Source organism: Punica granatum, chromosome 1, assembly GCF_007655135.1.
Source record: "Punica granatum isolate Tunisia-2019 chromosome 1, ASM765513v2, whole genome shotgun sequence".
Taxonomy (NCBI): domain Eukaryota; kingdom Viridiplantae; phylum Streptophyta; class Magnoliopsida; order Myrtales; family Lythraceae; genus Punica; species Punica granatum.
This window is the reverse complement of record NC_045127.1, coordinates 51,835,345-51,847,553: the sequence shown is the minus strand read 5'-3', so window position 1 is coordinate 51,847,553 and position 12,209 is coordinate 51,835,345. Positions and strand designations below refer to the sequence as shown.

Here is a 12,209-nt window from a genome sequence, read left to right as displayed (position 1 = left end):
CCACATAAAAATACATGCATGGATTTCTGTGATCAGTCTCCGTTTTAAAAGGGGGAAAAATGCCAATTTTGAATCAATCCATTGGTAAAAACAAGTGATTATGCAGACATTCAACTTCAACTTAAATAAGTTATGAGGGAAATCCGTTATTTCAACTGGGATTAAATTCTTTTGATCGATAATCTCACATACTCTAACGAGAAAAATACATAACTATAAACTTGTCGGTTTTTCACGAGGAGTAGGAAAAAGAATTTTACAGTCTGAACACAAACATTAATTGCATCGAGGAAAGTATATAGCTACGAACTTACCGATTTTCCATGGGAAGAATAGGAAAATTTTCACAGGCTAAACACAGTTACCCAAACATCAGTTAATTGTTTTATGTACGAAGATGGGAAATACAGAGAATTAAACCAACTTAATTACTAAATAATGAACACTGAAATTTGGAGGGGAGAAAAGGCAAAAAAGAAAAACAGAAAATAATAATTAATGACACCCATAACTTTTATACTGACGCATACAGTACTTGGCCACTGGCAAAACAAATCACCCCACCTAACCTCAAATCACATCAATCAAACGATCGGGAACATTAGGGCCCACACGATCAGACGGCCTTCATTCATCCCTCCAAATCTTCTCACCACCTGTCCAAACGTCAGTATCATCACGATTAATTAGTAGCTAATATTGCATAATAACGGCAGATAATTGTTTGATCTCTCTTGTGCGCCATAGACCGTTGGATTAATTAGTAGAAGGGACTAATTGATCCAACGGCTTTGCCATGTTAGAGATTATCATTCCATAGAAAAAAAAATTTATTGAAAAAGGGCTAGAATTAGTGCTAATCTTATCAAGGAGGGTCCATCCATACACATCATTTATAAATTTATTCAAACCTAAAGAAGACGCGAATTAATGCAAAGTGTCCCGTGGGACCCCAATAGACATTATTTTGTGTCTGGTAGAGCTCAGAATGACACGAAGATCTATCGTATGTGGACAAAACGGTCTACGAATCAAATGAAATTAGCATCTATATATGACTGAAAATTATTGAAACATTTAATCATCGATAAAAATAATAATAAAAAAGAAAACGCATTATGAATCTAGCAAAAAAACATGTCGTTGCGAAGGTTCCTGAATTTGTTAGTACTTTTTTTTCTTTTTTTTTTGGGGTGAATAGAGGAGATTGATGACTGGATAAATCGTTTCATACTGAAGATTTTGGAAGTTATTACCTAACTACACACTCTTCCTCCCAAGGTGCATCGATCATGGGCAAATTAAGAAAGTATAAGTTGCAGCAGTTTCATCGAATTATCCGAAGCATATTAAGAGTAGAGCGTGTGGTTGCACTTACAATTATTTTATGTAGACAACACGGACGGGGGAGTGCGAGATCATCGGTTACTTAGTAATAACCCAGACGGCGTATATGATTCCGGGGAGGTAACCAAAGATCGTCAGCAGTAAACAGATCCAAAACTCTATCTGCACCCAGATCAATTCATTATTAACTAGCACAGAAAAGCAACAAATTATAAAATCAACACAAATTGTAGGAAACCATATGAAGGGCATTCATATATATGTATGCGTATATATATATACATAATTATACCTTGCAGCCGAACTTGAGGAAGACACCCAGAGGGGGCAGAATAATGGCCAAGATGATGTCTATGCAATTGGCTGTGCCCTCACCCGCCATCTTCAACCTCTATGCTCTGCTCTGATTTTCTTCTTCTTCTTCCTCCTCCTCCTCCTCCTCCCCCTCTTTCTATGTGGAATAGATATATATGTGTTGAGGGCAAACTCCCAGGCTGGGTAACGGTTGGTATATATAGAGGAGACACCAATAGCAGCCGTCCACGTGGTGGTCTTCAATTGAGCTTTGATATTTTAGTGGGAAAATAGAGTGAATGAAAATATCTGAAAGTAGAAAGTTATTGAACATTGTAGGTCAATTTTTTACTCTCAAACATTAAGATTGAGTGTTACTATTTATTTTTATTTTATTTTTTACTAAGGAGACCATTGAGTAACAAAAAAATGGCGCGAAATGTCGCACTAGATATCGAACCTCGAATCTCTTTATTATCGGGTAAGAGCGTGCGTCACTTTATTATATCCTCTTTTAATTGAGTGTTACCAGGGACGAAGCCATGATTTTCTTTGACCGGGGCCAAAATTTAAACACGAGTGTATGTATGTGTTTTCAGTGGGGCAAAACCTTAAAAGAATTACAATTTATGGCCATCAGTAATACTCAATCTAATACTTTTTGCGTATGGGGAGAGAGACGCTGTGGAACCTTCTTCCCGTCGTACGCGCTTCCTTCCTTCCTTTGGCATATAATACCGCCCTATGTTTTCCACTTGTTGGTTGGCACCTTGCATGGTGTGGGGGTCCAACTCAAGATACGTAATTAAGTGGACTTCGATATATGATGCATGCCAACTCTTCTTAAGCTACGTTGATCATGGACATGTGATGCGATTTACATATAAGTACGCGGTAAATCATATTATGGCCTTTTTCTTTCTTTCCTTATTATGAAGATGAATGACTAGATAGAATACAAAAATGAGGGTGATGTATATGTTATCGAATCAAATAAATAAAAAATATTAGTTAAAAAGAAATGGAGGATCACATAAATGCAAGAGGCTAATATTTATTGTCATTTTCAGATGATTATCCAGTTTAATTTCCGCTGAAGGGTACGAAATCACATGCATATCATGTCTGCTTGGTTGCGTGAAAATATGAACTTCTCAGGGACTTTCGAAATTTTATGCATAAAAAAGTTTATATAAATATTTATATAGAAGAGTTTTATCCCATACGCAAGTTATACAATTGTTATATAATATGTCTGCTTGTTTTTTTTTTCTCTTACTTTTTGTTAAATTAAAAAACATCATCACTATCCAACTCGAAATAATCGACTTTACAGTCAATAGTTTGCTTGATTTCTTGGGTATTAAACTTATTTTTATATAAAAAAGAATCGATTGTTCAAGCAAAAAATACACGTATCTGTATTAACTCGATATTTTATTTTGATAGTTATTACAATATTTGGTTCTTGTGTTCTTTTTTTAATTTTATTTTTGTATGGGGGACGAGAGACAGCTGTGTCTGAAAACTATATAAGCATGGAATTAGTATATGTAAGCTTGGCCAAGAGAAAGGAAATGGGGGACCGGGCGAATACAATGAGTTGTTCGCCGATCATCTAATTCAGGTGAAAGAGATCGACGGTCCAGAAGAGGCCACGTGGGTACTCGCTGTTTCCGTAAAGATGGAGAGGTGGAAACTGGGTGCCACGCTACGCCGTCCGATGAGCTGTGGGACACGTTACCGTTACGTGATCGTGATCGTTAGCTGCCCTTCCTTGGTCTAAGCATATCCATAGGAGGAAACAATGGCCGTCCTCCACGTGCTCTGCACTGTACATTACTGCATTGAATCCTTTCCTATGAAGAAAAACGCATGGTTATTTTCTCTCTTTTTCGGTGGAATTTTTAATTTTTTTAAGTAAAAATTATTTCTTATTCAAATGTGAAATTATTTTTATTACGAGATATTTTTAGTGATTTCTCCTCTTTTACAAGCTCTAAAATAAAATAGTGTGTATTATTTTCTTCATTTACAAAATTTAAACCCGAAATCTTATTTAAGAGAACGAACGTGGAATTACTTGAACCAATCATTATTGGTAGCCTCAATATATGTTCTTGAGTAAAATATAATTTGTTCCCTAACCTTTGAGCTTAGTAGCAGATTGCCACAGACATTAAAAGGTTTTCAGAATACCCCTAACCTATTTAAAAGGAAGCAAATTGCATCCCCAACTTTTTCCATTCAAAAGTTAATTCATTATTAATATATTAATTTGAGAATGAAGAAAATAGTTACAAAACTAAAAAAAATCAGAATTGTTAAAAGAAAATTGAGATACATGAGAGAGAGAAGGAGACGGTGGTGGGGGCAGAGATGGTGATATGGGTACCGTCGAAGATCTTTTGGTGGTGGGCCAATGGAGGTGGCAGCACGGATTTGGCCAAGGAGGTAGCGACCACCGGAAGAGGAAAGAAGGAGAAATCTAAGGTGGTGGGGATGTAGAGGAAGGGCCAGAAGGTTTAGGTGGGTCATTGTTAGGCAGATATAGAGGGCAACTTGGCGGTGAAGAAGAAGACGGTGTAGCGGCGGGAAAGGAAGGAAGCATAGCGACAGGGGATGAGACATAGTAGAACGAGAGGAAGCAAGGGTTTGTGAGACAATGTAAACATTCCTCGGTCAGCACAAACAAGAGCAGACAACGCAATCTCCATGAATGAATTTATCACAGTCTTCATAAAAAAAATTTATCTTATCATCTTTCTCACATTTGCCACTTAATCATGAAAAGCCCAAACTCTGAGCACACAAACATCCCCCACCCCCTCGTCTTTATTTGGACATTCTTATGCTTCTTCTTTTTTTCAATTTTTTCATTTCTAAAATTATTTTATGAATTTAAAATTAATAAATTAATAAGAAATTAACTTATGGCTGGAAAATGACCAGAAAAGTAATAAGCTGTGCACTTTACTTCGTTTTAAATAGGTGATAGGACATCTCTCAAAATAGTTTCAAGAGAAAGTTATATTAATTCATTTAATTACGTATATCTTTGCTCATTAATTAAGGCCATATCAATTTCGCTCTTAATTCGGTTTGGTCTGGTAGTTAAATTGACAATTGACAAAAGCAAACTGAAGTCCCCTTGGGGCTGCAGAAATTTATTTCAATTTTCGGTAAATACACCGCATCTATATATATATATATATATATAAATTTAGTCTAGTCTCACAAAACTTTTTCGTTCGTGCAATGAGGGCTTTCCACATAAGTGTATTGAACTCGTGAAATTCTTTTGTTTGTGCCCCTCAGCTCGTGGTGAGCCGTCTCTTCGAGTCTCCTTATTAATATAAACTTGGACATTTTTTCATTTTTTTTCAAATTTTCATAATATATTTACAATTTTATTATATGTTGACAATGACATTTTTGTAAATTATTTAGAGATACAAATTAATGTAACTACTCTCAATATTTTTATTTATTTCTGATATTTTATATTATAAAATTAGTAATATCAATAATATAAATAAACATTCGCATAATGCGCGGATTATATGACTAATTAAGAAATAAATGAAAGAATTTTGACTTAAAAAATGGTTTCTCTCTAGCAAAACATGGAAAGAGTTAGTTTTATAGATTTTAAATGAGAGAAGTTATCTACGAAACGGGCAAGTGCATTTGCGTACTCTCTCACCTAATTATCTAAAGATTTTAGATTCAATTTTCATGGTGAAATTATTCTTTATCCTTTATTATGTTTTCTTATTTTAAACTCATGAGCGCATATTTAATAATTAGTAAAAACAATATATTGGTTAGGTCCGTGAACATGATAATGCACTTTAGGAGGCCAAAGTCCAACTCAAACTCATGTACAGAATCGATTCGAAGGGGGTGGTGGAGAATCATTGTGATGAGATTCTTATTTAGCAGTAGGGATGAGGCAGGGTTTACATTGAAAGTGGATGAGGTTCTTGGGGACAATAACAATGTGAAAATTTAAATTTAGGAGAGCCAATAGCAATAATTTCGTGAAAAATTAAAGGATAATATACAATTTTTTTAGAATATCATAATTTTAAGGGGACAATTGCCCTCCTTGGTCCATCCATGCTTAGTTGTGTGGCCTGGTTCAAGTAGGTCGGCGATTCTTACCTTGCTTTTTATCTTGTAAGGAGGTAAACATAAATTAGAGGTCCTGGGAAGCAAATTGGTTGGGAATGAGCAAAATCTTTAATACTCGATCTCTCGAAATTGCGAAAGTAACGTCTTCCATAATTTTAAAAAATGCCTGTGAAGACATATGATAAAATTGAAATAACGATTTTTTCGTTAAATCGAGATTTCTTATTCACGATTTAACTTTATTTTTTAATGAACCGGTCGAACTTAAATTTTTAAAAATCATTGTACTTCTGCGATGCGCGATGAAAAAGGGGGAAAATAAATAAATAAAAGTGGCTGAGATCCTTATATGCTCACAGCTCACCCCTTTCTTGAAAGTCATATGGGAAGATGCTCGTGGAAAGGGAGCACACTCCTTTGAAAAATATCACAAATCTCTCCCATTTTCAAGGTGACCGACGCCAAGGAGTCAAGGGGCAAGCCAGCCCTCGACCTCATCGTACCATGTCCACTGATACTTACCCAAAATTGGGCCAAAAATTTTTGGACCAACAATTTGGGCCGAAATAGTGATAGAATAAGAACTTAAGAAAGCTATCAATCTCCACCCGAAAAACGAAAGCTATCAATCGTCTCATTAGAAAAACTAATACCAACCTAAGATGTGATTTTATATCTGTTTTGATCTATCTGTCCACTGTATAACATTTCAGCAGTGGGACAAGACATCAACAACCGCATGACTGCATGTGCAATTTCCATTAACAACCACTCAATTTGCGGCTTGGCTTTTATACACAGTTCACTGCGTGATTTCTTCAGAGATCCGTGGGGGCCGTCATTCTTTTTCCGAGTTTTCCGTTGTTGCTGACACATATATATGTATAATACATATATTATATATACACACGGTTTGCTCGTCGAGTTCGAAGCCGTAAGGCCGGTGGACTTGACTGTATTCCCATATAGCCCGGTAGCCGCACTCCACACATGACCGTCAAATCTCAGCTCCAAATTATTTCTTTTTTCTTTTTTAATCCACTGGAAGGATCTGGACAGTTCTGAAGGGCACATGTACTTTTCTGTTATGATATTATTATAGTTTATAGAATTTCCTCCGAAAGAGTGGGAAATCCTTGAAGGCACCAGCGGCACACGGGTCTACTGGCGTAAATAAGGTCCCGGTTCGTATAATGATCAACACCCTTTTGTGCTCACATTCACAAAAGATATTTCTTTGCTTTGCTATTGGCGGGAGATGGACTCAAAGCTTCTTTCCTATGGACCATATACTTATAGAATGGAACAACACCTCTATCTCGCTCATCCCAAAATCACAAAATGCTTCCACCTTCAAGGACTTTCGACGTATAAGTCTATGCAATGTATGCTATAAGGTCATCTAAAAAATCATTACAGAAAGACTCAAGTCACATCTCCAAACTCTTATCTCGCCAAATCAAATTGCATTCATTGAGGGAAGATGGCTTAATGAGAACAGTCTCCTAACACAAGAAATTCTACATACAATGAATGAGACAAAGTTCAGAGAGGAAGGGTTGGCATGAAGATTGATCATCGCTGTTCCAAAAAACTTTGGCTTCCATGAAACGTTCATCACGTGGATTCATCAATGAATATCTACCTCGTCATTCTCAATTCTCATTAATGACTCGCCACATGGTCAATTCTCCCTGAAAAGAGGTATAAGACAAGGTGATCTTATCTCTCCTTATCTATTCATTATCTCCATGGAAGTCTTGTCCCGTATTTTCTATAGGGCCAAAGCAAACGAAATCCTAAAAGGTATTCGAATCAGCCGAGAAGCCAATCTATCTCTCACTTGATGTTTGCATATGACCTCCTTGTCCTCTCTCGTGTCACTGCCTCAGAGATAAAAGACACCAAGGATATTCTTGACAAATTTTGTCTGTGATCGGCTAGGAAAACAATTCAGCAAAATCTGGTGTTTTATTCTCAAGGCGCTATGGCACCTGAAGCTACATGATCGATTGAAAATCCATCTTTGGAGATTAGCTAGTGAAAGCCTCCCTTGGTTCACACAGACCGACGCTCCTTGTTCGCTCTATTGAACCAACTCCAATAATTATGCCCACCCTTTCGGTGATTGCATTTTTTCACGTGTTGTCTGGAGAGAATCACCTTGGAACATTCTATCTAACGTTATTCCTTGCACATCTCTTAAAGACACTGTTAATTATTTCGTGAAGCCCCCTGATTATTTTTCTTGCATGCTACTTGATTATGAATTATTTGCTCTCTATGGTGCCATTGTTTTGTATCACTTGTGGAATCTTAGAACTGAAACTTTGACTGCAGGAAAAAAGGAGCTGATCTCACAAGCTTCATCCAACGAATCAAGCGGACTTCCAATGAGCATAGTAGCAAGGATGCACCCTTTGATATCCTTGATTCTAATCACAAACCAGACCAAAATGAAGTGGAAGCAAGCGGCATGGACAAGGATTGGGCCATCATCAATATTGATGCAGCCTGGACAACAACAGAATCATGCGTGGCAGGAATTTTGACTGACTCAGGCAAGCTACAATCAATATCCTGCTCATGGTTCTCAAGCACAGAGACAGCCTCTCCACTACAAGCCTAGGCCAGGGCAGCGCTGCTTGCTATTACAATAGCTCTTGATCATGGATGGAAGAAAATTTGGATTAGAATTGTTGCTCTGATCCTAGCTGATGCTATCCATAGACCCCATCACCCACCTTGGGATATTATAAGTATTATCTCGGATATTGTATATTTACTTTTCCGCTTTTCGATTTGAAAATATACTTGGATTCCGTGTACTGACAATCCTCTTGCTAATGACTTAGGCCAATTTGGTCTCAAGTCTAATTTTGCTCCCTTTTGTATGTTTGAAGATTATCCGAATTTAGAAGTGACCTAACTTCAGTAACATAATTATGTACATCTTACCTATCCAAAAAAAAAATGACGTGAGAGGACAACATTCCCAGCATTCCCGCACTTCATTTCAGACTACATTGTCTTGTTAGGACTTCATGCGGTGCCTCTGGATGGAGTTCCCTGACACATTCACGGATAAAACGGGTGAAACTAAGCAGATAAGTCTGAGAATGGCAGGCCCCACGGAAGCCTTAGGCCTCTGGTGATTGGACTATGTTAGATTCAGTATTTTGGATAATTGGGATTGACATATTTCATTCCCAAAATTGTGCAGAATCTAAACTCGCATATACGTACAAATGTGTTTATTGAGATTAGGAAGATGACATGGCTCGACGTTAGCCAGCAGAAAGCCGCAAAAGGAAACTCTGACTGGAACTTAATCGTCGTCCGGGACGGCTCGGCTGGCTTGGATCCAAACTAGCTTGGAAAGTTTCTTTTCTGTTTCTGGACAAATTATGGGCTGTCTGATGTTAAGCAAAATTGTGCCTGGCAGTAAAGGCCAAAGTGGTGAGTTCGGACGTACTCCACCTCCATTAAGACACGAAGGCTATAATTGCCGGCATGCACCAACGTTGTATATATATATATATATATATATATATATTTTTTTTTTTGTTTTTTTCTAACCCGGGATGTTCGGGCTTCGCTCGATTAATTTTTGGGATTCCGTGAACTCTAGGCGGTACACGGAGCGGGTAATTACGCCAAAAGCGCTCTGGTGGCTCCAAAAGTCTTTGAACCTGAATCTTGGTGTAAATTTGAGTTCACATTAATCACTACGTCAAACTCCTTAAAGTTCGATCGTTGTATATTATACAAAGCAAAACGGACGTGTCTTCCACGCCCTGTGCTTATCTTTTTGGAGTCCATCCTGGCCACCAACTCTAATTTGTTTTTCCTTTTCTTTTTGTAACTTTTTCGAGGTGAACCTTAATATTTAGAAGCTCGGACCTCGTCTAATTCAGTCGAGTCGGATCGACCCACTAAAATATAAAACTCTCATAGCATGGATTTTTTGCATTTATAAGAACTCGATCTCAAGACATTTTTTAAGCGAAACAAACACCAAACTAAACTGTTTGAATCAATTTACGTTGATAATTTGTTTTCTTCTTTTTATCCACGTTTCACCCGCTTCTCTCATCTTGGATAATAATAGAGATCTAAATCGAGAAAGAAGTCCTAGCATAGTGGGACTTACCTGTCCTTTATTTTGTTTTATTGGGTAAATGACTTAAAAAAGTATGACCTTTGGTTCTTTTTTCAATTTTGACACCTTGATTTTCTTATTACATTAGGTGTTTGGGTAATTTTTTCATCCATTTTGTAATGGGTGATGGCCGGCCTAGGGCACTCACGCTTTCTTCGATTAAAGCCTTTCTCTTTTTTATTTTTTATTATTTTTGTTGACGTGACATGATACCGTTTGTCACGTAGGCATCATTTTTTGCCACTTCAGCAAAAAGGATATAAAATAGTACAGATACTTAACGTAATAATAAAATCAAAATTCGTACTTTTTTGTCAAAAATAAACTTCGTGTCAACATTTTTTTAAAAGAAAGGGCCAAAGTTCATGTTAGGTCATTAACCCCGCTTTATTTTTCATTGTTGTACTAAATTTATGGATCTCCTTTATGACCTAAAAAAAAAGAAATCTAAATTTATGAAATAATTTATCGATATTGCAAGATAGCGGATTAGTTGGAAACTTGGGCTTGTGAGTCCTCCATAACCACGCAACTCATATGTACTTAGATGCGGAGGTCTATTGCCCATAACAACTTTCTTGATATTCTTCAAATTTGGGTTTGTAAAGGATTACAGTGGTTCACAGTTTGCATTCCGATTCCTTTCAAGGTCATCGATGAAGTCAAAAGTCTCGGGAAATCTTGCTTGATCCAATTAGACATTGGCAATCAACCTGATAATTCTATTTACTGAATGTGATAGTGAACCATATTATTGAAACATATTAATATTAATATCTTTCACGAAATGTTCATCAGATCTATGCAGTTTGCGTCCCTAAAATGCCGAAAGAAACTGTACAAAGTGATAGAAGGTCAACAAAGTCCCATATTAGCAAAGTGTACGAAGATTAAAAGCCTTTTTACTCGATTAATCTTAAAAACAAGTAGAAGCACTCCAGTCTCGGGATCGATGGCTGGGTGGTAAGGGGCTTGGTTTGGTTGCCTGGATATCCCATTTTCAAATCACTACGTACATTCGTACAATCTCTTCAGACAAGAGTTTCATCGTAGCCGGTCCAAGAGTTTTATCGTGACTTTCATACTGTTGTAAATAAATAATTTAGCGCGGACTACGATGTGGTTCAGAAATCGGGTCATTTTGTCCATAGGGGAGCAGACACAGAGAAAGAAGGATTGGGAGAAAGGTCTCTTTCCAGCCGACGAGGGGAAGGGAGAGGATAGCGATAGAGCCGAAAGATATGGAAGCTCCACCTGTACGATATCTTTTCCCCATTCATCTCCCCTGCCTGTCACGTGTACTCTTTTTCCAGATTTTTTTAAAGAAAATTTATGCTGTTGTTGTTGTATATATTATGGCGATTTGTTTTTCTTTCTGTTGAAATATAATATATTACTAATTGTTTGAACTCCGCGAGATGCTGCGTGAGGGAATTCTGCGATAATATCATAATTTCTGAAATTTTTAAATTTTTCTGCCGACATATCAACTTATTTTTTTAATGAACATATTGACTCTCAAAAATCATGTGAAATTCTTTTTTACTCTATTGCTATCTTTTATAAATTTACCTAATTGATTTTTCTTACCTAAGATGCACTTTCACTCTTCTAATAATAAGATATTACAAACTAAAAATGGAGGACTAATTTCCAAAAAAAAAATTTACTTTGTGGTCGTTTCACGACTTTTTCTTGAAAGCCTTCAAAATACATTAAAAAAAATCAAAACAATGCAAATAAATAAATAAATAATACATTAATAGAAAATACGAAAAAAATGCTATTAGTATTTTGCAGTCTTTTATTAACTTATGTTATTGATGTTTATGAAAGAGACACATTCTTCTTTTTTTTGTGCATTATGATATGCTAGATGCACTTTCACTCTTCAATTATTAAGATTTAGCAAGAAAAAGATTGGTTAATTTTCGAATATATATATAATTTTGAGGTCCTTTCACGATTTTTTATTTTTTCTGAACAATTAATTCATAATGACCACTGATACTATTGTATAACTATTCATGATCTAAGGATTCAAAATTATAAGGAACAAAAAAAAAGTAACTAACATTGCTTAATTCTTGTAATTTGAAGTGTGCTCTTCTTAAATAAGATTTTGGATTCGCCTATTGTGAATAGACAAAATTCATGATTGAGAGCGATTTATCCATTTGTCAATTCCGCTTGACCTAAATTAGTGGTGGTCCATTAAACCTTTAAATACTAGGGTGTAAGACCCAAAAACATTGAAGAAAATTAAATA

At 36.3% G+C, this 12,209-nt stretch overlaps 1 protein-coding gene across 2 annotated transcripts; it reads right to left on the bottom strand.

The window, feature by feature from the left end:
- Positions 1–361: 361 nt before the first annotated feature.
- On the bottom strand, positions 362–2,116 carry LOC116192461 (hydrophobic protein LTI6A). Of its 2 annotated transcripts, XR_004154083.1 has the most exons (4): positions 2,102–2,116; positions 1,640–1,910; positions 1,379–1,509; positions 362–656 (listed from the first exon to the last, which is right to left on the bottom strand). XR_004154083.1 is itself a non-coding variant. In XM_031521015.1 (3 exons), the coding sequence occupies exons 1-2, from the start codon at positions 1,727–1,729 to the stop codon at positions 1,426–1,428; spliced, it is 174 nt and encodes a 57-aa protein (XP_031376875.1). In that variant the 5' UTR covers positions 1,730–1,842; the 3' UTR covers positions 362–656; positions 1,379–1,425. The 2 variants fall into 2 exon arrangements, 1 of the variants encoding a protein (XP_031376875.1); XM_031521015.1 differs by lacking the exon at positions 2,102–2,116 and having other exon boundaries at positions 1,640–1,842.
- Between the last annotated feature and the right edge of the window lie 10,093 nt (positions 2,117–12,209).

Bases quoted from the DNA above. Each gene is read 5' to 3' on its own strand.
- LOC116192461 (XM_031521015.1), bottom strand. From the start codon at position 1,729: ATGGCGGGTGAGGGCACAGCCAATTGCATAGACATCATCTTGGCCATT. The intron at 1,510-1,639 runs GTATAATTATGT...ATCTGGGTGCAG, and splicing joins TCCTCAAGTTCGGCTGCAAG to ATAGAGTTTTGGATCTGTTT.